General features: G+C 38.4%; 1 protein-coding gene across 5 annotated transcripts in view; it reads right to left on the bottom strand.

Moving 5' to 3' along the window:
• Positions 1–4,145: 4,145 nt before the first annotated feature.
• Positions 4,146–27,167, bottom strand: part of LOC121315973 (BTB/POZ domain-containing protein KCTD3-like) — a 34,000-nt gene continuing 10,978 nt past the window's right edge. The window contains exons 5-18 of one of the 5 annotated variants that reach the window (XM_041250617.1): positions 26,734–26,792; positions 26,245–26,325; positions 24,970–25,155; positions 24,097–24,187; positions 23,310–23,503; positions 18,851–18,966; positions 18,550–18,637; positions 15,690–15,806; positions 11,878–12,105; positions 11,248–11,403; positions 10,869–10,965; positions 8,662–8,855; positions 8,265–8,403; positions 4,146–7,695 (exon numbers count right to left, since the gene is read on the bottom strand). In XM_041250617.1, coding sequence (XP_041106551.1) covers positions 7,122–7,695; positions 8,265–8,403; positions 8,662–8,855; positions 10,869–10,965; positions 11,248–11,403; positions 11,878–12,105; positions 15,690–15,806; positions 18,550–18,637; positions 18,851–18,966; positions 23,310–23,503; positions 24,097–24,187; positions 24,970–25,155; positions 26,245–26,325; positions 26,734–26,792 — 2,320 coding nt within the window. In that variant the 3' untranslated portion in view covers positions 4,146–7,121. The remainder of the gene's footprint in view (positions 7,696–8,264; positions 8,404–8,661; positions 8,856–10,868; positions 10,966–11,247; positions 11,404–11,877; positions 12,106–15,689; positions 15,807–18,549; positions 18,638–18,850; positions 18,967–23,309; positions 23,504–24,096; positions 24,188–24,969; positions 25,156–26,244; positions 26,326–26,733; positions 26,793–27,167) is intronic. The other 4 variants (XM_041250619.1, XM_041250618.1, XM_041250620.1 and 1 more) reach the window with 4 other exon arrangements.

The raw sequence follows: 27,167 nt of genomic DNA, 5'->3' as shown, positions 1-27,167 counted from the left end.
GGAAAATACCCCATTCCTATTTTTAATATCTTGTCTTTCCTTTTGGCCCATAATTAGCAGTGTAAAGTAGCAAGAATAATTATGTAAGTTATACAGGTACATATACAAGACATTTTGTCTGATACATTACGATTGCTCAAAATACAACTACTACTGTACAACTTGTGTTTGGTATATTATGTAATTGTGAAATATACAGAAAGTAATGTTAATTTACAATGTCCAACTAAATGAGACTATTTTAGTTTGAGTCTCACTAAATATACTGGTTAATTTAAAAATGGTTGGTGTAATAATATTTATTAAAATGTGCCTATAAGATTGAAAAACATGAACAGGATGTTTATTTTAATTGCTCTGTAGTAATAACAAAAAAGGCCAATTATTTGTATTGTCTTTGTTAAATGTATGTTTAATGTAGCACTGTGTTACCTTGAATTAGGATCCTGAAACCACAGATATATTAGATTGTGTATTCTGGGTTAGTTAGAGTTCAGGTCTATAAACTAATTACTGCTTATTAGATTTGAACTGTACTGTTATGTTTATTATTATTTCAATCCAAAAGTGTCACATACTGTGCAGTAAGTTCACTTTTCAGCAAACATTCAGACGCCAACATTTTGTGTTTCAGCTTAAACGTCTTCACTAATATTTAAACTTAATTGCCTCGCTCTGTCAAGAGAGCAGTGCCTTTGTGCAATCGGCATGTTGGAGGCTGGGCTAGGACAGCTTACTGTGGTTCGTCATCTTGGGTGCTCATAGCCAGCAAATTCAAACCTGGCGAGACGGTATAACCAGACACTCTGTCAATGAAAAGCCACAAACTGGGAGACTAAGGGTTGCAACACCTGCCCAAGATCAACAGTTCATTTTGCAGCATCTTCGTGATGTCAATTGTTAATCAGCACAATAAAGTCACTGCCCCTACTCTAAAACAGAGTTTGTCATTTTTTCAATCACATCTAATGAATTTTATCCAAATATAAACTTTAAGTTTCTTTTGATGCTCAGATATAAGTGTATACTGCAGAGAAACAGACATTAATAGAATTAGAGCCAACAGTTAATCATCTTGCCGTGTTGAGTGGGTGTATTTGGATGCCCTTGTTGATCATGTAACAGACTAGTGTTGTGGTGCTTTTTGGAAGGAATTCCACATTCTAAATCTGTCAAGTTGCAATTTAGCTAAAAACAAAACTAAATTGAACAAGGAAAAAGCAGCACATGCATATAAAAGTACAACATCAAATACGTGAAAACTGAAGCAATGTCATTGCAGGTGTATTAAAAAAAAAAAAAAAAAGTCCCATCTGCTTCCCTATTCAATCAAAATCGGATTCTGGCTTTCATCATCTACGCTAGGGATTATCTCCATCTCGTATCAGTATCTACTAAATCTTACATTTCCAGGATCCAATATCACTGCTGTATCATGTATATGCCTTCTCCCTCCATTCTCTCCATACCATAAGTTTGCCTGACCCTCCGTGGGATTCTTAAGAGCCTTCCCTCTGTCTCACCCTCCCACTGCCTATATCAACGGACATTCTCCATTCGCTCATTTCTACTGTTCGGAAATCTACTTTCTCCCCTACGACGATCTACTTATGGAGACCATCTCCCTCTTAGCCACCTTGGGTCCTCTCAGAAGCTCCGAATTCACAGTTTCTTCTACTTCTAGTTTCTCCACAGCGGGTATTCATTTCTGTGACCTTTCTTCTATTACAGACACCTTCATCATTTGGCTACATACCTCCAAGATGGATTCATTTTGGCGTGGTCAGTTCATTCAGCTGTCAAGTATGGAGTCCCCTATCCCCTTTCTTTTAAAACAGCAAGGTATCTTCTCAACAGCCCCGAGACCCTTTGTTCATTGATTCCTCTCACTGTATCATCACTCGTCATTGGTTCTCAACCCACCTCTCCACACTCATCTCCAGATATGCCCTCCCTCCTCAGCTCTACACTCCCATTCATTCCGTAGAGGTGCAGCCAACTCTGCCGCGAGGGCAGAATCAATCACAGCCTTATCAAGAATATGAGGAGCTGGTCCTCTTCTGCATTGGGTTCTTATCGTCATTCATCCTCCTCTGATATAATTGCAGCCCATTCTAAAATTGCTAGCATGCCCAGAGTGGGGGCTTTCTGTCCGCCAAGCTCACCAGAGGTTTTCCCCTAATCAGCCTCAAGGGTTTTTTTTCCTCTCCAATGAGTGGCAGGTGTTCCCATAGTCACACCTACTAATAATTCCTAACCACCTCTGTTCATCCAGTTTGTCCTTCTAGTCTTTTGTATATGTTATGCATCAGCACGTGTTCTTTGTTATTATCTCACATTGCAGGTGTTTCGCGGAGAGCCGGGGGTCCATCTTTTGAGGGGCAAGTGATTTCACTTCCCCGACCTCAGGTTCAGGCATCTGCCCACCTTCCTTCTAATGGGGGGCGTTCTCACTGCCGTGAGTCAGAGCAGACCCCCGGCCACACTCTATCCTATCTCAGCTCATGTGCTTGTCTTACCTCGCCCAGTGAGGCTCTGTTCTATCCATTCCTCCTTTTGGGATGTGGCTGCTTTACGATTCCAGTGCTCGAGTCCCATATTAATCTGCATGCATTCTCTTTACCTGAGGTCCCAGGCAGCACGGAGTCTCACCTGCCAATTACGGGGTTTAATGAGTGCCCCTTTACAGAAGCCTCAGATGCTGGGTACCCTACTCTCCTAAGGGGAGACTCCCTCATACTTCCATTTCGTGTCCTGGTACCCAGGACTGATTTCCTCTCACAAAGGTTTGCTCTTCGATTACACTATGTAACACAATTTTTGGTTCCTGGGTAGTAAATGTTATTTCCTAATTGCGTATGCCTCAAAAGTATAGAAAATGGCTATTACACTGTGTAACAATTTTTTTTTTTGTTCCTAGGTAGTAAATGTTATTTCCTAATTGCTTATGCCTCAAAGGTATAGAAAATGGCTATTATTCCCCACAAACTTTGCTTTTGTGACCAGGACAGTGGTATTTAAAAATATCACTATTTCCAATGGGAAAATGGGCAAATGTGTGTCTTTTCGTTCACAAAGTCAGAAAAAAACAACATATGAATTCAAATTAACGTGTTTATACTAAAGCAATACAAAAATGACTACAAAATTATACTGTAAATACAGTATAATCGTAAATCTCAAAAAACTACTCACTAATCATATTTAAGTATATGTTGGTATACTGGTTTGAGGTTTTTATTTTTTTTTAAATTTCCTGGGAATTTATTTGTGTGTTATTACAAAACGGGTGAAAATCAGTGCAAAAAATATACTCCACATTTTTCTCGGTATATATCAGGGTTAATTTTGGCGGACGAGAGGACAGCAAAAATTTATTAAAAACTAAGAGAAAAGTATTAAAAGTAAAAGCAGTTTAATGCTGTGGTGACAATGTTTAATGTGATAGAACTGCAACTGAACTGAACATTTTTTACTAGTAATGGCAAAACAAATGTTAGACTTGGGAAGTTTTAAATTTAAATCACATTTGTAAAATACAATAAATATGTACTGGTTACTTCAATTGTTTAATTTATTTTGATTCCATTCCTTACATTTCTAAGCACTCAGTCACGCTGCTTTTACCGGTGTGTTGTATTTGTAAAACAGCTTGAGATACCAAGAGTAACCAATGAACTATTAGTACTGAATGAAATAACATTACCTATATCTGATGGATACAAGTGACTAGATCTGTGTGACAGTATTGCCTTCTTGTTTTATTTACTCTAATTAAACTACTTCTAGGGGCTAAGCAGCTAAAATGATGTGTGTTTGGTAGAGTCTCTGCTTATTGTATAAGTTAACAATGACATTTTAAAGCATTAAGCATTTTATCAATGACTGGATTCTTGATCTATTCAACAGATAGCACAGTATTTTGTATTTACTGTATGTTTTGTCGTGTATTCTGACAAACTATAAAATGTAACTTGTTTCTGCAATTTTTATTGTATATCTATAAAATTATTTCAGTCCAAATATGTAGCTGTTGCAACATGTGTATTATGAGCAATAATTAAATTATATAAAAAATATACATTTTTAAATTTATCCTTGTGTTGCAAAATAATACAACAGAGACAGAAAACATTTTGTTGAGCCACTTTTTATTATTTGTGACAGCTGTGAAATGAAAGAGCAATAAAGCTTGTGCATGTTCTTATTTTTCGGGGTTGAATCCAGGTACCAGCTCTATGTACATTTTCACCGTACCTAATTTTAACATACATTTGTTTTGTGTAGTGTTCAAGGTCCCCACTCAGTTTCATCCCCAGAGTTTAGATGACCATAAATAAGCAAGTGGTTTCCAGTACTGTAAAGCTACCAAATTCTAAATGAAGAACTTTCAAGAAGCTAGGTTTGTTTGTGGTGGCTTGGCTTTACCATTTGATACAAACATTTATTTCTCTTCAAATATTATATTTGTACTTTTTTAGACTGATAGTTTATTGTATCCCTTCTAACTTTAATTATTTCCCTCTATCAATGGCTTTATCAATCACCAAGTAGCAACCAAAATGACAACTCTGGGTAACTTACTGTAACAAACTTTTAAAAGCTCTGCGAAGCATCCGAAAATATTTCTGAATTTGAAGTAGATTCCACAAGTTCTGGTCACATTTACTGTGAAAGGATCAGTAAGCCTTCCAAGAGAAAAAATGTAAAGATCTCCATTTGCCACTAGCTGTCTGTTTGCACTGTGCTATAACACAGGACTTCACTGAAATGTTTGAATAAATGTATTACAAGCTTTCTATTTAGTACTACTGCACTATGATATTGAAGTACAAGTAACTAGATGCACAGGGATTCTTTCTTTAATAGCTCTAAGCTACCCAAAAACAAAAAAAATGTTAGGTAAAATCCAGGAAACATTTTAAGATGACAAATTTAAGTAAATCTTATACAGCAAATGCAGACATTTGCAATACAGAGATTGCTATTGAAAGCTATTTTCTGAATGATTGGTACAGTTTTGGTCATTCCATCGTAACATTACATACAAATATGTATATACAGTTTGTTTGAGACAAATTACCATACATTTGTACATGTTCCTTCCTGGATTTTACTTGTAAACAAGCTTAACACTAGTGTTGTGCAAAATGGCAGCAGATTGCTAGAAATAGACAGTTTAGTGCAGCAGAGATGTCATACTATTTAAAAAAGATTCAGTGATATTTCCCCCCTCTGGACAAATAACTTAATTTCTTACTACAAAACTACAAAAATAATTTGTAACTGTATACTTCACTTAAACCAGGGAGTACATTTGTTTTTCTTTGCCTCGAAAGTCTCTTCATTCAGTACACTACAGGGCAGTTTTTTCTTTTCTTTAAGGAGAGTGCAAATACATATAAAACAATATTATTAATGCATCAATAAAAATAAGAAGCTTAAACATTAAAAAAGTAAAAAAATAAGACAATACACTAACACATTTATAAGTTTGGTGATACAGACTATATGCTTGTGAGGCTTCTCGGTCAAATTAGAAATGTATCATTAATTATGGTGGTAGCTCCTTACACTGATGACAATTGGAATAATTTCAATTACAGAGTTTCATCCATTTTCTCTTAAAATCAATCTCACACAGCTACAGTAGCAACACACCACACCTCAAATGCACCACTGCAGGGAAAGTACACAGAGGTAATGTGTAATTGTAAATGAAAACAGAACACTAAATATAGACTGGATTACCAAAATAACAATGATAAAATACTAAAAAAGAAAATATAAATAGCTTGCTTTGGTTTAATTGTTTGTTTTTTTCAAAAGGCATCCTATTAATAAACAAACAGCAAGGTCTTGGTAGCCTAATTGTGCTGCACTCTGGCCAGCTTTGATAGCACCACAGATGTACATTTTATGTGATAACCTTGCCAAAAAAAGAAATTGCATTACCAATAATAATCCCTGCCCAAGGTACCGAGGTGCGCTTTATTATGCATTTGTTTGCATGGTTTCATCCATCCAATGTAACACTGGTACTACACGAACATCCCTATCCCTGCTTTGTGAACATTAATCCTCACCAGTAGCAATACTGCTGGTTTAGTATATCAGCTTTCCATGTCCCCAATGTCTGGATTTTACATTAGTGTAATTTTAAAGCTTTAGTGATTATGAACAGTGTAGTGTAAAATATAGCAAGCTAGGCTAGAAGTTTACATTTTTTCAGACATCACCCCTACTGTGGAGAAAGCTAAATTATAGAAGGATGAACATTAAGGTAGGAATACGAGAGGGGATCTCCAAAAAACATCTCCCAAAAAAGACACCCACTGGCATTAAGAATCGTATTAGCATTCCTTTATGGCTATGGGTGATCCTGTTTTATGCCCCATTCCTGCTAAATACCTAGAACACATAATTAGTGCTTTACCTCAAGCAAAACTCATGCATGCTTGTTTCTAAAGAATTATCTAGATCAGCGGTTCTCAAACATGGGGGGGGGGGGGTCGTAGAATGTATCCTGAGGGGCAGGTGGGAGAATGTTCAGGAATGTATTTATTTATCTTTTTAGATTGTCTGTATTTTATTTTTTTTAATTGCCACGCACATCTTAGCTTATTAACTTAAATCAAATCTTACTGCTGACACCTTCCGGCATGTCAGAGTTTCTAGATGGCACGGTACATCCCACTGATGCCTTTTATTTAAGCTTGCATATAACTGAACAAAGTCCACTGCCATGTAGTGTTGTTTATTGGCTTACTATGTGGTGTGCACATAAGTAAGAGCTGGACACAATCGGTGAACTATCATTTGCAGTGGTAAGTTTGCCCTTATTACAATGGACACATGTACATTTATATGTACACGTGTTTGGAGGGGACGTCAAGTACCACAGCGAAGAGGAAGAGGGAGTGATACAAAAAGTTTGAGATCCACTGATCGAGATTTAAAAAAAAATACAATTAAAATAAAAATCACAGTTTACAACGGAATCCTGTTGGCCACTTCCAAGGCAATCTTGAATGGTGCACTTATGGTCATCTTCAATTGCACCCTGGTGTTTTAAGTCAAAAACACCATTAATTTTAGTTGATTCAAATTTTTTACCCAAATCATAAACTATGCTCCTGACAACAGGAGTCATTCTTTTTATGTCTTGGGGATGTGGCCATTTTTGTTGGGGATGGTGACGCAGTGCCAGATGACTCGCTCCCTCCTTCTGCTCCCGAGGGAGGGGGGACGAGCGGAGGCACTGGATATGCCTTCTTCCTCCCCAGGAACCCTCCATCAAATGTGCTCCTCTTCTTTATCTCTTGCTTTAGGTCCATCTCTTCATCCTGGCCCTTTTTCTTGGATTCCCCAGGGCTTTCCGGAGGTGGCTTGGTGGACTCTGGGACTCCATCTCCCCTGTTTGTCCAAACATCTACCACTGAACTTTTCTTGGCCAAAGCACTGGTCTCTACTGTACTCCTCCTCGCCTCTAACGAAGGGACGAGGGACAAGCTGCCGTGCTCAGCACCTTCCCTCTCCAGCAGATTAATACCCAGGTTAAAAGACTGAAAGTCCTTGTAACTGTTAAAGCTCTCAGTCCGCCTGGCTCTGGCCAGAAGGGGGCTCTGCCTGTATGGTCTCACTGCTCCGTATGTAGCCGACTCTGGTATTGTGTCATGAGGGTGCAGCTGCAGACTTAAACAAAAGAAACAGCTTTAAAGCCATACAAAGGATAAGACTATTGGCATATGACATACTTTTAATGGTCTGTTTTCAACTGAATTGCTCTGGCCAGTTACACCAAAAAAAAAAAAAAAAAAAATTACGAAGGCTACAGGCATTCAAAATGAAGTATGAATTTATAAAATAGAGGGCCTGAAGCTCTTAATTTAATTGGTCAAAAACAGGAACTCGTACAGGTGCCTCCGCTATATCCTCAATGGGGAATAATAAGGGATTGGTTGATTACAGGTTCCAATTTTTGACCAATTAAATTAAGAGCTTCAGGCCCTCTCACACATTTTTCTTATATCTAGAAACCTGTTTTTTGATTGCGGGAAAGCTTGGGATATATAATGGAAATAGTCCATACATATAACATATTTTTGTTCTTATTTTGTTTTTACAGATGTGATAGCGAATGTATGCTGCTAACATACTTGTTTAGCCAGATGAGAAGCCATTGAGAACAGTTTCTCATTTACAAAGTTGACCTGCAAAGATTTCAAATTTCTGCATCTTGTTAGCAATATGGAATTTCTCACCTGGAGTTAGACTCTTGCAATCGACTGTGCTGTACCATAGAGGTAGCTGGGCTGATGTTGGGGGTAGCACAGCGAGAGCTACTCAAGTCACATTGATCCAGCAGTTTCAACAGCTCTTCTTCTGTGGGGCCTCCCACATCTAATAAACAACAACTTGTTACACATATCTGAAAGGCTATTTATAAACCTGTACATGCAGTACAAACTGTACTGACCAAAAAAGGTTTAATATTAAGTCCCTTAACTGGTTTGAAATGAATAGCAGGTAGCAGTGTTTGCTTTACAGACGATGAATGTATGTGAAGGCATTTTGCAGTATTACTGCTGGACCCATAATGTAAAGACTTGCAAACTCATGCACAGTAGCCAAAAGAGTCTAAGGAAATTGCCAGCTTACCAACATCTTTCGTATCTTCCGCCTTGTTCACCATGTCCATGGCAGTTGTCAGATCCCACATCTGAATGCTTCCATTTCCATGGCCTGTGAAAAGGTATCGGCGTGGCCTGGACCCCATTCTGCTTGATCCCTCACATTCCCGCACTGTGAAAGAGGAAATTGTGGTGCCATCCACAGCTTGGATCTCACAGATTCTGTCATCGTTAACAAAAAAAGCATTTCAGTTTAAAATACTGTGTCTGAATGTACCTACAGTAAGCTTTCAATCAGTAGCAGTAAGATTATAAAGAGACTCAATGACTTGACAGACAATCTTTATCACACCAATTAGAAATAGACACATTTTCAATTGTTTTTTCCAACTAAAATGTATAAAGCTGTTACTTTTTAAGATAGAATATAGTTGTGGGTTCTCTTCCATTCACATCCCTGGTATCACTACTGTAAACAGTTTGTAGCAGTGGTTCTCAACCTATGGGTTGCGATCCCACTTGGTGTCGCAGTCTTATGAGTGAAAAATCAGAAAGTCTGAATAACGAATTACATAAAAATCGATAAAAACAAGGGCAGTTCACGTTGAGGTGGAGGTCCCCAATACTGCAGTCTAACAATTGTACTAACAATATATACTGAACAAAAATATAAAAGCAACATGTAAAGTGTTGGTCCCATGTTTCATGAGCTGAAATAAAAGATCCCAGAAATGTTGCATATGCGCAAAAAGCTTATTTGTCTCAAATTTTGTGCACATCCGGCTTCTTCACCTGCGGAATCGTCTGAGACCAGCCACCTGGACAGTTGATGAAACTGTGGGTTTGCACAACCGAAGAATTTCTGCACAAACTGTCAGAAACCGTCTCAGGGAAGCTCATCTGCGTGCTCGTTGTCCTCACCAGGGTCTTGTCCTGACTGCAGTTCAGCATCGTAACCGACTTCAGTGGGCAAATGCTCACCTTCGATGGCGACTGGCACACTTGGGAAGTGTACTCTTCACGGATGAATCCTGGTTCAACTGTACTGGGCAGATGGCAGACAGCGTGTATGGCATTGTGTGGGCGAGCGGTTTGCTGATGTCAATGTTGTGAACAGAGTGCCCCATGGTGGCGGTGGGGTTATGGTATGGGCAGGCATAAGCTACGGACAACAAACACAATTGCATTTTATCGATGGCAATTTGAATGCACAGAGATACCGTGACAAGATCCTGAGGCCCACTGTCGTGCCATTCATCTGCCGCCATCACCTCATGTTTCAGCATGATAATGCACGGCCCCATGTCGCAAGGATCTGTACACAATTCCTGGAAGCTGAAAATGTGCCAGTTCTTCCATAGCCGGCATACTCACCAGACATGTCACCCATTGAGCATGTTTGGGATGCTCTGGATCGACAGCGTGTTCCAGTTCCCGCCAATATCCAGCAACTTCGCACAGCCATTGAAGAGGAGTGGGACAACATTCCACAGGCCACAATCAACAGCCTGATCAACTCTATGTGAAGGAAATGTGTCACGTTGCATGAGGCAAATGGTGGTCACACCAGATACTGACTGGTTTTCTGATCCACGCCCATTCCTTTCTTTTTTTTTTTTTAAGGTATCTGTGACCAACAGATGCATATCTGTATTCCCAGTCATGTGAAATCCATAGATTAGGGCTTAATGAATTTATTTCAATTGACTGATTTCCTTATATGAACTGTAACTCAGTAAAATCTTTGAAATTGTTGCATGTAATACGCTTAGAACTACACACTTACTGTTATAACTACACGCAAGCAGGATAAGCATAGACGCAGTTTAAGTTTACAGCTCCTGTATTGCGCAGCACGACAGTATGCTCCTTGGTTGCTAAGATACAGACTGCCAGAAGGTAAGGCCATCTGTATCTGAGTGAGTAAGAGCAAAATAAAGCTGTGTTTATTTTTCAGTTAACTCTTTTCTGTTGTGTGTTTTCAGTATTTAGCAGCTTACGCATTCAGGGGGTCAGCTGTGTAGTTTCGACAACACCTGGTCGGCATGTCAAAGTGCAGTACGCAGCTCCCAAAGAGCTCTCAATATACAGCGGCTCATACCAGCTACTTTATGACACCCAAACTCCCTAGGCAATGTGGGTCACAGACCTTAGACTGAAAAAAAAAGGGTCGTAGGGTGGAAAAGGTTGAAAACCACTGGTTTACAGTTAGTCTGCATTAAAGGAATAAATTACCTTTTTCCAGTTGAAGAAAGTCGCACAAAGAGTGTATTAGTTATCGGGACAACTTTCTGGATAAAAACCTGTTGATCATCTCTCTCTCCAAAAGGACCTGCAAACAGTTTTGTATGTATTAGTTTCAATATTATATTCAGTACGTATTACTAGCAACTGCAACACTCAAGTGTTATAACTGTATAGATTTTTGTTAGTTGCAGTCAGGTATTTTAGACAACAGGTATACTGAAATATGACATATCAGAACTGTGGAATTCACTGCAAACACCTATAAATACAAGTAAATAATATCATTTTTCAATAAACCACAATGTATTTTACCAACCTTAACACCAATAGTTGGCGATTCTAACTGGTTCTCTTTCTCTTCACTTACCAATATCATTTCCAGATGAGTAGCTGCTATGACTCTCAGTTTCTTCAAGGGACAAGATTTTGAATGAGGCCAAAGGAGTGGAGCCGGGCTGGGTGGAAATCATTCCTCTGAATCGAGTCACAGTCCATGTTCGCACATGGTTGTTGTCTGCACAGACTAAGGGGGAGAAACCAGATCACGGTTCAGACCATGACAAAAAATATATAATTGCATTTATTTAAAAAGGTGTTGGCCCTGTGATGCTCTCAATCCTTGTAGAACAACTGTAAATTTAAGGCATTCTGCTATCCCTGTGTAGCAATGACAAAGAACCTCCACATGCCTAATTTTGAGAAAACTTGCATCATTGTGGAATGAGAACTAGGACAGCTTAATTCTTCTTCTGGGTCACATTTTAATCTTACTGGAGTTTTTATTTTTTTCAGGATTCTGCTTCAGGACAGTAAGTTTAAATATGTTAATCATAAAAAAAAAAAAAAATTGTTAGATATGTTTATTACAATACAATACTGCAATCAGGAACATACATCTTTAGAAATTAGAAATGCGAGGGTGAACTTAGATTTGTAGCATTAGTCAACTGGTTTTACTGTGCAGGTAAAAAGACAAGAGACAAGTAAAGCTGGTTACCTGATACCAGGTGTTTCTCAGAGAGCATGATCTTGGTGACAGGACTACGGTGTACAGTGAAGGTCTGGAAGAGTTGAGGACCAGACCCCACTGTTTCTGGATGTTGTACAATCACTCGCACTGCCCCAGAGCTTGTACCATAGGCAATCTCAATCCAGTTCCCACTCACACCTGAAAACACAGCATCTCTAAGTGATAGAGTACCAATTGCTTTAGAAACTGCTGGTGCTGCAAAAAAAAACAAAAAAAACAAAGTGTTCCTCTTAGAAATACCAGCTGTTTAAAGCTGCAATACATAAAAGTTTGTCTTTGGGGAGCAATCTTGTAAAGCACCAGAAGTTGTATTTGTATGTTACCAAAAAGATGAAGCCTGTTCAATGCCAGGCAAAGTCAAGAACACAGACAAAGGAGAGAAAAAAAAATCTTGGTGTCTTATAAACATATAGCTTCTGAGCAGCACAGTTTTGTGATACATTTGATATTCAAAGCTTCAATATTTAAAGCCCAGTGATGTACAACACATACACAATCCATGTACTAACTATCTGATTGTAGTATTTAACTGGGTGCCTATTCATGAACATAGTGCATTCATTGTCAAACTAGTAACATTTACAAACAAATGTATGTCTAAACATTCTAGGTTCAACATAGAAGTTTGTAACATCCGATCTAAAGCTAATAAAAGAATTGTGACTCAGATATTAAGCAGTTCATTTTATTGCATGTGCTGTATGTAGATAGTTTTTTTTTTTTAAATAGATTTTACGGTAAAACCTGCAGTAACCAGGTTTTATCACAATGGATGCACATTTCTTTGTGACATAAACAGTATATACATTATCCCAGTGGTATGATAACAACACCCACTCTGTGGTACCACCACCAGAAGCAATAACATCCAAATCATTTCTGGAAATACAGTGCCTATAGTAAGTATTCATCCCCCTTGGATGTTTTCAGTTTGCTGTGTCTGGCTGAGTGCTTGGGGTTACTGTCCTGCTGAAAGGTGAATCTCTGTCCCAGTCTTAGGTCTTTTGCAGACCGAAGCTGGTATTCCTCAAAGATTTGCCGGTATTTAGCTCCATCCATTTTGCCCTCTAACCTGACAAGCTTCCCAGTCCCTGCCGATGAAAAGCATCCCCATAGCATGATGCTGCCACCACCATGCTGCACAGTAGGGATGGTGTTACCTGGGTGATGTGCTGTGTTGGGTTTGCGCCAGACATAACGCTTTGCATTTCGGCCAAATAGTCCAGTTTTTGTTTCATCGGACCACAGAATCTTTTGCCAGATCTTTTCCAAGTGTCCCACATGCCTTTTTCAAATTCCAAGCAGGATTTTACATTGTCTTTTTCAGAAATAGCTTCCTTGCTACTCTTCCATACAGGCCAGATTTGTGGACTACCTCAGCTATTGTTGACACATGGACAGTTTCTCCCATCTCAGCCATGGAATGCTGTAGGTCTTTCAGAGTTGTCATTGGCCTCCTGGTGGCTTTTCTGATCAATGCCCATCTTACCCAGCTGCTCAGTTTGGGAGGACGGCCTGCTCTAAGCAGATTCTGGGTGGTGCCGTATACCTTCCCCTTCTTAATGATCGACTTGTCTGAGCTCCAAGGGATATTCAATGCCTTTGAAATCTTTTTATACCCCTCCCCTGATCTGTGCCTTTCCACAACTTTATCCCAGAGTTGTTTTGAAAGCTCCTTGGTCTTCATGGTAGTATCTTTGCTTTGAATGCACTACCCAACTGTGGGACCTTACACAGGTGTATTTAATCTGAAATCATGTGAACCACGTTTATTGCACACAGATGGACTCCATTTAACTTATTGTGTGAATTCTAAAGGTAATTGGTTGTGCCTGAACATATTTAGGGGTGTCATAGCAAAGGGGGTGAATACTTAGCTAATGAAGACTTTTTATTTTAATTGATTTGTTTTTGTTTCATTTTTTCACACACTGGAAGTGTTGAGTAGGCTGTGTAAATCATAGGAAAAAAGAATCCCTCCCATCGCACAAAACAAACACAACAAAGTTAAATATAACCAATATGATTTAGCTTTTATTTAACAGTGAACGCAATCAATCAACTACTGATTAATAACCATTTCTGTTTGATGAAATGCAAGATAAAAAGTGGCAGTGGCAGCATTATCACTGGCACTAGGTTTACATGGCTTATTGTCACTGTTTTTTTTTCTTTATCCTGGCTTTTTTTTCCTGAACCCAAAGCTGAAAATTACTACATTTATTTCCTAATTAATGGTTTAAGGAAACGTGATCTGTTATTATCCAGCACACGTTTACATCACATCAAGTTATGATGACATATCACTTTAAGTAATAAACCATGCAGCCTTAGAAAGACACATGGGAATACCAACAATTTCCATTACTGGTAGTCTGTAGTTTTTATAGGGCACGATATATAATGTTTTGCTGGAGAGAAGGACACATCTTGTGTCAATTGGAGCCCTCTTTTATATCTATGGGAGTACCAGTTTGGCGTAGAAATATATTGTCCAGTAAAATGCCAGAATACTAGGCCCTATAAAATGGAAAGCAAAATATTTTTTCTAGACTAGGTATCCGAATGACTAAAATGACACGCTTTCTCGGTATCTTGAGACCAGTAAATGGGGGGGACAGACGGACGGACAGAAAGCAAAATAAAATGCACTGATGACACAAATGTTTGCATAATTTCTATACATTTAAACCTATAATGTTTGTTATAATAGCTACAGTAAATGCATTATTTTGCAGACAGGTACTATTAATTACTCAGACGAAGATTGTTTTTAAAAACTTAATAAAAATGACAATATGTAAATATATAATTATTTTAAAAAGTGTTTGATTCATAAAATGCTAAACACTGAAACATGGATTGTTTTTTGCTATATTCTATGTAGGTTGTAAGCTGTAACATTTTATAGCGTGAAACTGATAAATCGGAAGTGAGCATTACTACTTATATAAAAACAGTTTAAAGCTTTTTGTAATTTGTATTATGTTACATGTTCTTCCTAGAGCTGGCGGTCAAACTTTACTGGGCTCCTACTGCAGACAAAAGCAACGTAAACTAGTAATAATATTGTTGCATTCATTTAAGGAAGTTTGTTACTGTGCGTGTGACTGAGGGTTTGTGAATTAATAGGATAAGTATATGTGAGTATATAGCTTTGTTTGAGATTTAGAGATACACACTTTTTAATATTTTGTTTGTATGTGCTAGACTTCCACAATTCAGAGTTTTCAGAATTTAGATATCTACCCGGAGTGTTTTTTCTAGCAACAAAAGGAATGCAGTGAGAAAAAAAAAACACAACAATATATGTCCAACGGGCAAAGTATAACGGCAAAACTTGTAGTCCCTGAGACAAATCTCAAACACCTGAGGTAAGTGTAAATCAGAAATATAGGCTTGGCTTCTCATCTCCATATTTTAACACTTTGTTGCTTACGTTATACAAATATGTACAACATTCTTTCTATCACCTGTAGTAAAAATAATACAAAATTAACAAACACAAACCTATACAAGAAAGCTTAAATTCCTTAATATTGTAATCCTAAGTATAAAACAATACTTTTTTTTTTTTTTTAATCAACTATACTGTTCAATAGAAAACAGAAAAACATTTCTAATTACCACAGAAATCTGATGATAACCAATGATGGCAGATCAAAGCATTAAAAACCACAATCAGTCACAATGAATGTGCATTGGTATCTCAAACTACAGCAGTTCTAAAGTGTATCACACAATCCTCAGTGCTTGCAGTGCTGTCAAGATATACCTACTTGTCTTGGGTGTGAGATAGACACTCAGGGCAGTGATGGCATCATTCGATGGATCATGGTAAAGTTCAGTCACCAGAAGATCATTATCCTTCATTCTTAAGGGAAATTTCTGCATATCTGAAGTGGAGATCTGTATTAGGACCATGTTGTTTTAACAGAAAAAAAGTTCTTAAAGGAGAATTATACAAAAATATCAGTATTTAAATTAGCGAACTGTAGTTATTCTGTACATAGGGCTGTTTACATGTACTTTAATCAATCAATCTTTATTTTATATAGCACCTTTCACAGTGGAACACCACCACAAGTCATTGAATTCAACAAATATTGTCTTATGCACGCCCTTGTCAAACTAACTCTAATCCTCTCCACTATTTTTATGGCACATACATAGCGTTCTCATCAGGGTAGCAGAATGTCCAAAACCGTCAGGGCACAGACTACAAACTTTCTGGACACTAGGCTGGGGGTGGGGAGAGAAAGCCTGTGTGAGCATTACTGTGCGCTGTAAAGAGGACATCTTGAACACAGCACTGTTTTAAAACAAACATTTCTATCTTTATTTGTTAATTGGAAAAATGTAAAATATGCCTCTCATAGTTAGCATTAGTAATGTAATTTACCAAAAAAACACACACACAGAAACACTGTTGAATTGTGTAATGCAGCGCACGTGACTGTCTGATGGTAGGGAGTTAACATAAATGTGCTGTGTAAATGAAGCCTGAGAATAGATTTCGGACAGAGTGCAGAGTGCAATCACACTTCCTTTTAACTTCAACTTTTTTCACAGAAAAAAATCTCAATTAAATTAATTTTACTATTAACACAGTTCTGTTCAGTATCAGGGGGAATCTAATGTAAATATGATGTTATGATGTTGAATAAAATTATAACACTATTTATTTATAAGCTTGAAATGGAGAGGAGACATACAAATGGATGTCAAAATTGCCATTACGCAGCAAATAAACTAGCTGATTGTGGGAATTATACATTTAAAATACTCTCTTTATAATTCAGAACTTTTGATTAAATGAATATATAGAAAGACATAACGCACTTAATCAAATGCCCACCACCTCGTCTCATTTCTTATTTACAATAATCACATTTCACCCTCTGATGATTTGGAGGTGGCATTTTAATTATACACAAAATATGAATAAAAATAAGTGTAAGAAAATAGCAAAAATGTTGGGTTATTATAACCTTGGTTCCCTGAAATTGAAATGTGACCATTACCAAATGGGTATTTACCTGTAAGGACCAGAAACCTGAATAGAAATACCAAAGCTGGGGGGCTCCTGAGTGACGCATCCAGCAAAGGCGCTCCAGGGTTTTGGGGATCCATAACATTCAGGTCAATAGAATCGTGTAAAGGTATGAGGAGTAGCCCACTCTGTTGCATTACAAATGTCACTGACAGATGCACCCTGGAACAAAGCCCATGAAGTTGCCACGCCCATGGTGGAATGGGCAGTGCTTTTCATAGGCAGTCCTGTGTCTGTTATCCATTAGGACAGCCTCTGTGTAGACATGGCTTGACCATGGGACTTCGCCCCATAACAGACAAAAAACTGTTCGGACTGCCTCCAACTCTATGTCCTGTCCACATAATACGCTAGTGCTCAGTGCCCACACAGGGCAAAGCGTATGGAGCGGTCCTCCCTGTCAAACTGAAAGGAAGTGGATGGCAAGCCTCCAATTCCACAGACTGGCTGGTGTGAAATGCCATGATAGTTTTCAGCAAGAAAGCAGGATTGGGAAGAAGCACAACCTTTGTCCTGGCTTCTGCAGAAATTAAGCAGGCTTTTGCAATTGAAAATGCTTGCCTCTCACACCCACTTAGCAGAGGTGACTGCAAGCAAGAAAGATGCTTCAAGTGACAAAAATTTCAGCTGTCGCATGGTGAACATTTTGAACCTCCGTCGTCACAGATACAGGTTGACCTGTCTGAGGTCTAGGATTAGTCTGAAGCCTTTATTCCCATCAGACACTCAAGCCTGGGAAAGCCAAAGCTATCGTCTTGCAGCTACCAAAGCAGCAAGATTTCTGCTCACAGCCTGTCTGTTTAGTTTGGAGATAAGGAGCAGGTTTCTATTCACCAGGTGCCTCTAGCTGCTGTGGGAAGGGTCTATGACTCTCAGAGAGAGCCTTCAATAAACAGGTCTGGTAAGCTACCAATATACTATTATAATTACCCAGCCTTGCTGCAAATGCACCGCTTCTGAATGTTTTCTGAGACCTGACACTGTTCGTTAGGGGAGGTAGTGTCCTTGGTCAAGAACGTTAGTATAGGCGGCTGCACCAGAGAGGCAACTACAGCATCTACGGGAGGAAATTGAGCTAAACCCAGTTTCTCTGCACCATGCAGACTGTACAATGACCCTATTGACCAGGAAACAGCGGGGGTCGGGGGGTTGTCGGCCCCACCCCGCACGGGTAAGGAAGCCCCATCACGGGTAAGGAAGCGTTCGAAGCCCATGTTCAGGCCAGGGCACTTGCAACGGGGAGCAGATGGAGCAGTGCACTCACACAAACCCAAACAGTCTGAATGCATACAAGACTTCGGGAAGCCTGCTGTTATAGCCCTAATAGCCTTACAGACACTAAGACAGCAATGAGATACTGTGGCAGAGACTGAAATCAATCTAAGCCAATGTACAGTAGCAGCAACACCGCTGTACAGAAATGTAACAGGGCGGACGCAGTGCACAGTACTGCAAAAACTGAAGAGTAAACTGAAACAGTAAAAAACTGAAACAGTGCGTCTCTCGGTCAACGTAGAGCTGCTGAGCCCACCATCTTTTTAAGAACCCTGAACACAGTTTTTAATATTTAAATAAGAAATTCTCACCAATGTAGTATATGGATCCATTGTTACAACCCAACAAGAGGAATGATCCTGCAGTGTCATAGCTTGTAATTGGGACAACATCCTGAACCTGTATTGGGGGGGAAAAAATGACCTTAAAAGTTTTGCACAACTATTATTTTAAAAGTTGAAAGCTGAAATACGGTATATAAAAGGATAAGACACTATACAGTATAAAAAAAAAAATTCTGATTGTCTTAAATGACAAGAAAAAAGTGCGATAAAATCACTGTTGCAGTACATTAAACCATCCAGGATACCAAGGAATGTGACATATGCTTACCTGCCAATGCTGCGTAACAGCATTCCACACCCCCACCTTCCCTGTATGACTCGTAGCGACCAGCTGATTCCCAATAAAGAACAAGGCATCCACTGGAACCCCTAAGCTGAACTCTCCTAAACACCAGAGAAACACTTGCTTAAAATTACAACATAATTTCGGTTTGTTATTCATAACATTTGGAAAACTGCTGCCGAGCCATTTTATTGTCATTTTAAAGCCTAGGCTTGGAAGTTGTAATGAACTTTAAAATGTCATTACTAACACACAACCAACCCCTTTACTCCACCCTTCTCCACTCAGTTTGGTTCAATATACGGTACAACATATTGAGCCAAACAAGCATAGGAAAAGGCTGGAACAGAATGGCAAGAGTAGGGGAACTGATGCAGCAGAGCAGTTTTAACTTGCACAAGGTTATGTGCAGGTTCCATTGGGAATCGCTAAGTGCTGTTCATCAACAACAGTTGTAGCAGCAGCAGCAAGATCTGTGTGAGTCTCCTTCTGCTGACACATTCCATTTTCCCAGATACTCAGATGGTCAGGTTATAAGGGAATAGTCACTAATAAAAACAGAACCCAGACAGATTACTCTATAGAGAGATAAGGGTTCGGGAGGAAATCAACACAGACAGCTGGGGCAGTCACAAGAAGTTTGAGATGTCACTCCCACTCAGGCTCAGCAGCCTTGAAGGCTGTCGAGAAGGAGGGAGAATGGATGAAGAGTGACAGGTTCCTGTCTTAGGGGGCCCTCTCTATAAAATAGTGCTTATAGCAGCAGTGCAGGAATGCTGTTTTATGTAAGCAATATTGAAGGGAGACCAGCCTCTGGGAGAGCTCCATCACTGGAGATGCCAGCTCATGTCATTTTGTTTAGAATCTCCTGTCAGGTTTGAAGATCATTCAAACATGGTGGAAATTGTATTTTATTGTTGATTTGTTTGTTTTATTATTTAGCCGAGTTAAAAAAAAAAAAAAAAAAAAAAAAGCAAGCTAATCTCGACAGCCTTGTAGATTGGCAATACCGCTGTTTTTTTTGACACAAGTGGGCAGAAGAGCATGTAAACTCATCATCAGCACTGCCAGATAAGCTGGGTGTTTAACACATTGGATTACGTATGATATTTAAATTTAATGTGTAAAGAATATGCATTGCAATTTTGCTGCCCAGCTTGAGTTTTTTTTATGTTACTTGTTGGTTCCTGGCATCTCAATGGTCATTTGTGAATACACTGCATGCAGAAGCTAGAAAATTGATCACAGATATGCCGGGACAGCTAATTGTGGCCTGTCTGGGAATTGCCAGAAACACATGACCAATAACTTTCGGTTTTTGTTTTTGTTTGTTTTAATTGAAAAACACAACACATACGTTTGAATCCACTCACTTGCAATGCATGTTTGTGACTGGTGAATAAAGTCCTGGACACATTGCCCGATGCCATCAACAGCGACACAATTTTTCGGTCGAATCGGGCAGTGTGTTATGAATTGCGATGCGATTTTACAAGATCGACCGATCGATCTCAAAGTTTAAACATGTTTAATATTTTGCGATCCGATTCCCTCGCATCGGGCAGTGTGTTATACCCAATCGGAAGTCTCAAAGTCAGCAACCAATGAGTTCACCGCGTTCAGTCGACTGAGACAGACATGCATGTATTCTCTCTCTACTAATACACATACACACAGTATTTCATAGGTTTGTATATGATGTCTGTGCTGATATCTTTTGAAAACAAGCCCCATAAGCATTGTACTTCTTAACTATTAGACAAAATATTTACAGAGTGGAGTACTTAAAAACTGGTTCTATAATCATGATTAATTTACGATTAATAGTGTTTTAATTAAATATACCAAATAACATTTTTAGTTAAAATGAAGGGAAAACATACTACATGTTTTCAATATAAGCATTTGGGCGACACAATACGTTCCCTACATTGTAAACAAAAATGTGATTAGGTATAATTTACTTAAAGCACTATTAATATTAAATGAATATTAAGGACGTAGCAGCATTTTTTAAATATTGTATAAACATTTTGTCTAATAGTTAAAAGTACGATGCTTATGGGGTTGCCAGGGCTTTCAAACACTTTATACAAACCAATGAAATACCTTGTGTGTGTGTGTGTGTATTAATAGAGAGAGAGAATATATGCATGTCTCCAGTCATATGTGGGTTTCACGAACACACCAACTTCTAGCCAACATTGTAGATAGTACTGTCATAGCCTTATGTGTTCACCTATTGTTACTGATTTGCCATTGCCACTGTACTTTATGCATCTAGGGCAGGTCAAACATCAGGAAAAAAAAAATCACAAATTGTGCATCCCTTCCCCCGATTTCAATCGGGCAGTGTGTGATGCCCGCTCGCAAAGATTTTTTTTGAGACACAACCTCCTCCATTGAGATGCGATGGTCACATCGGGCAGTGTGCTCCAGGCTTTAGCGACTTGATTCTTAGTCCACCTCAATTTAACCTATCAATTTATCTGAATTTTTGGAAGGGGAATCTATATAATAAATACAATTCATACTGCTATAGCAAGGCGATCAATAAAGAATACAATATTAATCTCTCTGTCAATATCAATTTTACTGTGTACATGGCTATATAATCTTAACCCTTTGTTCAGCGCTTGTCAGGCGTGTCAGGTCCAATTTATTTTCAAATGTCTGTGATATTCTTTGAGCGCTGGATGCAGAAGCAGCTATCTCCTTTGTTATGTCCGTATTTTCTCTGTAATGCATGGGGCTATGAGATACGCTCTTTTTTTCGGTTTCACTTGGCCACTGAAAGGTTTTCTCTGCATACTCCGGCAAAAAAAAGACTAGGGACCTGTGCTTTACGTTTTTTTGATGATGTCGGACAGGGTCCAACATCAGACTGGAAAGGGAAAATTGTAATGTCGGATCTGGTCTGAAATAGAACCGCAAAGGGGTTAAATGTCTACTGTTGTATTCACTATTTAAATTATACCCAATGCTGTTTAATTTGGATATTTTACTCCAGCCAGTTTACATTATGATTTACCATATGACAATGGATTATTTTAGGGATGCAACGGTTATGATTTTCCCAAACCAAAACTAAAATTCCACATTTGTGTCTGTGTAGACTTAATTTAGACCTTATAAAAAATGTAACAATGATACTGAACTGACATAGTTGAGGTCCCATAAGCAGTAAACTGGGCAAAGCTGTGGACATGGACCAGCTTGATAGTAACTTGAGAAAGACCATAATTACTACCCAGTGGAGTTCCATAATTAGAAAAATAAACAAAGGGGTATTGTAGCTTACTGCTTGGGAGTCTGCTAGTTTGTTTTCCACTGGTTATTTGTCGTGCCGAGCGGGAACCAAACTGCAACTCCGGCCTCACAATACATCTGAATCCGGCTCGTAGCATCAGTCAGTACACTCCAGAAAGACAAACATGGCGTGTAGTCGGTGGAGAAAAGTACAAATTCCTGCTCTCTCAGAGAAGCATTCTTCTTCTTTGTGTGTAATCAGCCCTTTGTTGTATTTCCGTTGTATTCAGTAAAGAGATCATCCAAAATGATCATCAATTGGACCCCCTCCAACAAAATGTACATAAAAAATGCTGACTGGTTTACTGTATCCTACAGTATGCAAACATGGTTCAAAATCTGAAAATAATCTTTTTCTCTCTATGGCTCATAGGATCATAATTTGTAACTTAATTGTCTCATGAATTTCCAAGGCGGTAAAAACTTATTATTTTGTGTCAACCCCCCCAAGCCCAGGATTTTTCGTTCCATAGTTGATCACTCAGTCTGTGGAAAGCAGGTACTACTACTTAGTTTTACATATTTTTCACTACATTCCATCTACCAAGAGGCAGCTCAAGTCATTATAAGATAAGTGAAGTCCTCCAACACGTGCAAGTGTTCATTATTTATACTGAAATATACATATTTGTGTCAAACAGGATTTTATTTTTCGAGGTTATATTTTAGTAACTACAATTGAATTGCAAGATACATGTTGTGTTTTCTAATCAGATTTTGCAATGAAATCAAGTAGTATTGTGTGACAGGTAGGATTTTCCAATCTAGCTGCATTTATTTTTTAGTTTAAAATAAGTTTTTGTGTATGGTACGAGCCCAAGACAAGTTTTAAACATGAGAGAAAAACAACCATTTCTGCTGGAAAGGAAACGTGTGCTAAGATAAGAGGGATCCTTTTTCTCCACTAAAAGTAAAATATCATGAACTGTGACAAAAAGTACATCTCTGGTGACAACATTTTTGCAGGAAGGCAAGTGAATTTTTCAAGCAATATAAAAATGTCATCTTTTTTGTCAAAAAGCGTACCCTGTCTCGACTGTTCTAACCACTACCCCTACAGAAACAAATGCACTATAAAGCCCCATATGGAGTAACACAATACCTGAGAGCAATATTAGTCAGTAGCCAGACTTGCCTATTTCACTGCCGCTGCCTCCGTCCTGAATGCTCCACAGGATGATGCTGCTTTCGGATGCCACAGCCACCATTTTATCCTTGTCCCCATGGGGACCGCCCACCACCTTTGCATTGAGAGCCACACGCTCAATTGCCCAGTCCAAGTAGGGACTGGAGAACACCTGTTGCCAGCCTGAGGACTCCTTTATCCTACAGTAGTTTTAAAAAAAGGACTTACAATAATTATTTAGTTCTGGAGATTGTGTAAAAAGCATGTATTTTTTAAATTACAACTATAATTCTATGATTTTTACCAGGATACAATACATGGGATAAGAAATGTATTTCAATGGTGTTTTGGGACTACTGATCCTATGATGCATTTCGAGTTGCCATAGGGCTCACATATCAATGCCATTTCCATGAAGCATAGAAATATAATCATATAATAATACTGTGGATGCAAGTCATCAGCATTTCTGATTTGCTCAATACCCTGATGTTGGAGACACCTTGGTTTTGTGGTCTTAAAATACCTGTGATCAGAATGAGACATGCAGGTTTCAAGTTGCAATGTATACTTTTTAAAAGTTCACATACAACAGTATTTTCAATAAAATGAACAGCACTTTTAAATGTAGAGCACTTTTCACTGTGCTGTAATTGAAATTTGATTTCAGTGTTCCTGTAAGTTCAATTCAAATCGGTATTAATGAGAGATGACTGTATAATGTAATCTGGTCTCTGTTTGCTGGATTTTACCACAGTTAAGAAAGAAATGACAAAGAAATAGTTTAGATAGATACCTGTAACAAACCACAAAATGTGCATATGTAACTACAATCCAGTTGTGATGACCCGCAACTATTAGCACTTTCCGTGGATCCACAGGGGAGCCTGGAGAGGAAGGGAAAAAAAAAAAAAAAAAAAAAAAAAAAACACACACAATTGGCATATACTGTACATAGCGAACTCTGGATTTCCCCGAATGTATACATGTCATTCAATAAAAGAACTAATAAAATATTTATTTGCTCCATAGTGTCAGGGAGAGACATGTTACAGTTTCTGAATAATTTGCTCATATTCTTTATTTTACAATTTGGGGGATAAACCATTGGAAATCCTGGATATTAAAATACCCTTCATTATTGTGTGTACAGCTTGCAATTACTACAATCCTTTTACATGTGTTTTGAATGTCAATTGTCGTATTTACAAATTCCCCAATGTGAAACATCTTCCAGGTTAAGCTTAATTGTTCCTTAAGGCTAACGCCCCAACTTCTATTCTTATCCACCTTCCCTCTTGGCTTTATCTAGTCTACATCCCAGAACGCAAGCTTGTTCAACCCCTCTGGCCCAAATGCAATGTGTGGTGTTGCCATACAAACCCATTCCCACAGAAATTAAAGGACAGCCCAAAGAAAGCAGCCCACATGAGCAGATCAGTTTGTATCCAGAAGGCTGGACTTGGATAAAATAGTCAGTTTCCAGCAGTGGTGCCACAATTACCAAGGCCCTGTTGCAGTTTTCCTAAATAAAAGCTTTTTTTTTTGTTTTTTCTTGAAACTTCTCTACCTGAAATCAGGATCTGGAACATGTAATTCAGTACATCTTGAGCACTGGCTAAGTTTAAAAAACAAACAACAACAAATCAAAATAAATCCATGTGCTTACCAAGCCTCGTTGGTCCTTCTGCAGCCCCAGTCCCAACCCCAGCTAAAGAGGCCTGTACACAGTTCCCTGACTGAGCCCCGCCTTCAGATATGCTCTGTGCAGCTCTTTCTTCTGGTGGAAGGACTGCTGCTGATGCTGCCACATGTGCTTGTGCTGAAGCAGCACTAACCTTATGACTGGGAATAGCTGTCATTAGGAAAAGAACAAAGAGCTGTTAATTTATATCATCCCCTTAATCAATGTTGAAGTTTGAGCTCACAACATGAGGCTTTTCCAGACAAAGTCAATTAACTCTTTAAACTGATTAAAACATGTATAAACAAAAATAATATACAAATGCAAATCGCAAATCGCAAATGCATGCTGACAACTTTACGAATATTGAATTGTAAACACTATTGTCACCCACTCAATATATCCAATATAAATCTGCTATATATCGAGCGCCGCGATATAGCAAGAGACCCATAGAAAAACAAATAGGCTAACAAATACTGTACAACCACTCATTGGTTTTATCGGGGGTGTCAGGGTGCAGTATAAATCATCTTTTCTCATTTCTCGTATAAAAAGCAGCACACCGTTTTAATTTGTACAGCAGACAGTAATTGCTTCTCATCAACGTCAGTCTCCAATTAATTTCATGAGTGTTCCTCTCCTTTCTCAAATGCACAAACCCGCTGCATTAAAAAATGATACTTTCCCAACATAAGGAGGCGTGTTGCTAGGGAGCTGACGACATTGTCTTGTGGCTTTTGCTAGTGCATTGCTGCCATGTGTGAATACCTTGTTGGCTAAAATAAAAACCGCTTCAGGAAGTAAATATTTAATTTGTTTTTTGTTATTGTGCAATACATGTGTCTATGACAACAGTACGACATTAATGCTTTGTTTTTAACTGCTTATATAGTGTTATTTGTGATGTGTAGTACGAAATAAAACTAAGTGCCTATGTATATTGCAGCTAAGGCACTCGCAGTCAGACAGTAAAAATGGGGAGCCAACTCCAGGACCGTGATCTGCAGTATAGCGAGGGGTGATATAATGAGGGGTGGGTGTATATAAATTACAAATAAACGTCTCATGTTGTTAGGTTTAGACACCCGCCCCACAGTATCATTAATGTAATTTTGTTTTTAACACTATCTGGCCCAGAGAGACTAAATGAAGCATCACTGTGTACTGTTTAAAATCAAAGGCCTACTTGTTTTATCAGAATAAACAGCCTACAAGCAATATCACTATGCAGTTTCATATTAGTCATAAATATGTTACCTGGTGGAGGGAGGTATCCATGGAAGAGAACACTGCCACATGATGATCGATCCAGTTCTTCACATAACTGCAGCCTTCGTACTAGACAATGCACAAGAAGAAACCCAATGTACCAAACAGTATTTTAAAGTGGAATATTTTTAAAAAAATAGGACAAAAATCTGTACCTTATATGTATCTAAACAGTAAATAAAAACCATATTGAACACAGATGTACATTGGTTAATTTCGTAATTGTAATGCAATATTATGCATGATGCAGACAATATGGGCTGTCACAAAATGTGTACTACTAGTAAAACTAATTTCCTGTTGCTATCGTTTTTTTATTCAAATATAAATACATTCAAAAGAAATTGTCCTGAAATTATTTAAATGACAATTCCAAAGTGTAACTATAAGACATGTTTCTATCTTTCTTGCAATATACCCTTAACACACATCGACTTATTTCTGATAAATTCCAACCTGAATAAATCAAAAACCTACCTAATGGAGTTATTCCATAAAATTCAGCTTCATGTCGGAGAACATTAATGTTCACTCCCCTGTAAGGGAAAGTACAAAAATACACTGTTTTACATACACTACCATAACAACCTTTGCTTGCACTGTCTTGGTCAAACAGGAGTGAGAATTGTTTTATCAGGATAGGTCTGAGTATTGTCATCCTTTTACTTGAAATGGTGAGATGTCATCTGGTCACAAAGACTGTAATCAATGTCTATAAACATAAAGAAGGAGTTTTTTTTTATTAAACTTTAGGAATTTTGCTGTACATTCTGTGATGAATACATTGATTGGTTGACTTCTTAATGTCTTAAAAATCAGGGTTCGAAATTAGCAGTTTTTTTCTGGGTTAGGTACGTTTCATTTTTATTGCCGTGGAAGTGGAGGTTCTGAAGGTGTGGCCACACCCCCCA

The sequence above is a fragment of the Polyodon spathula genome, chromosome 5 (assembly GCF_017654505.1).
Source record: "Polyodon spathula isolate WHYD16114869_AA chromosome 5, ASM1765450v1, whole genome shotgun sequence".
Classification (NCBI taxonomy): Eukaryota; Metazoa; Chordata; class Actinopteri; order Acipenseriformes; family Polyodontidae; genus Polyodon; species Polyodon spathula.
Note: the sequence above shows the minus strand (reverse complement) of the source record. Positions and strands in the feature narration are given on the sequence as shown.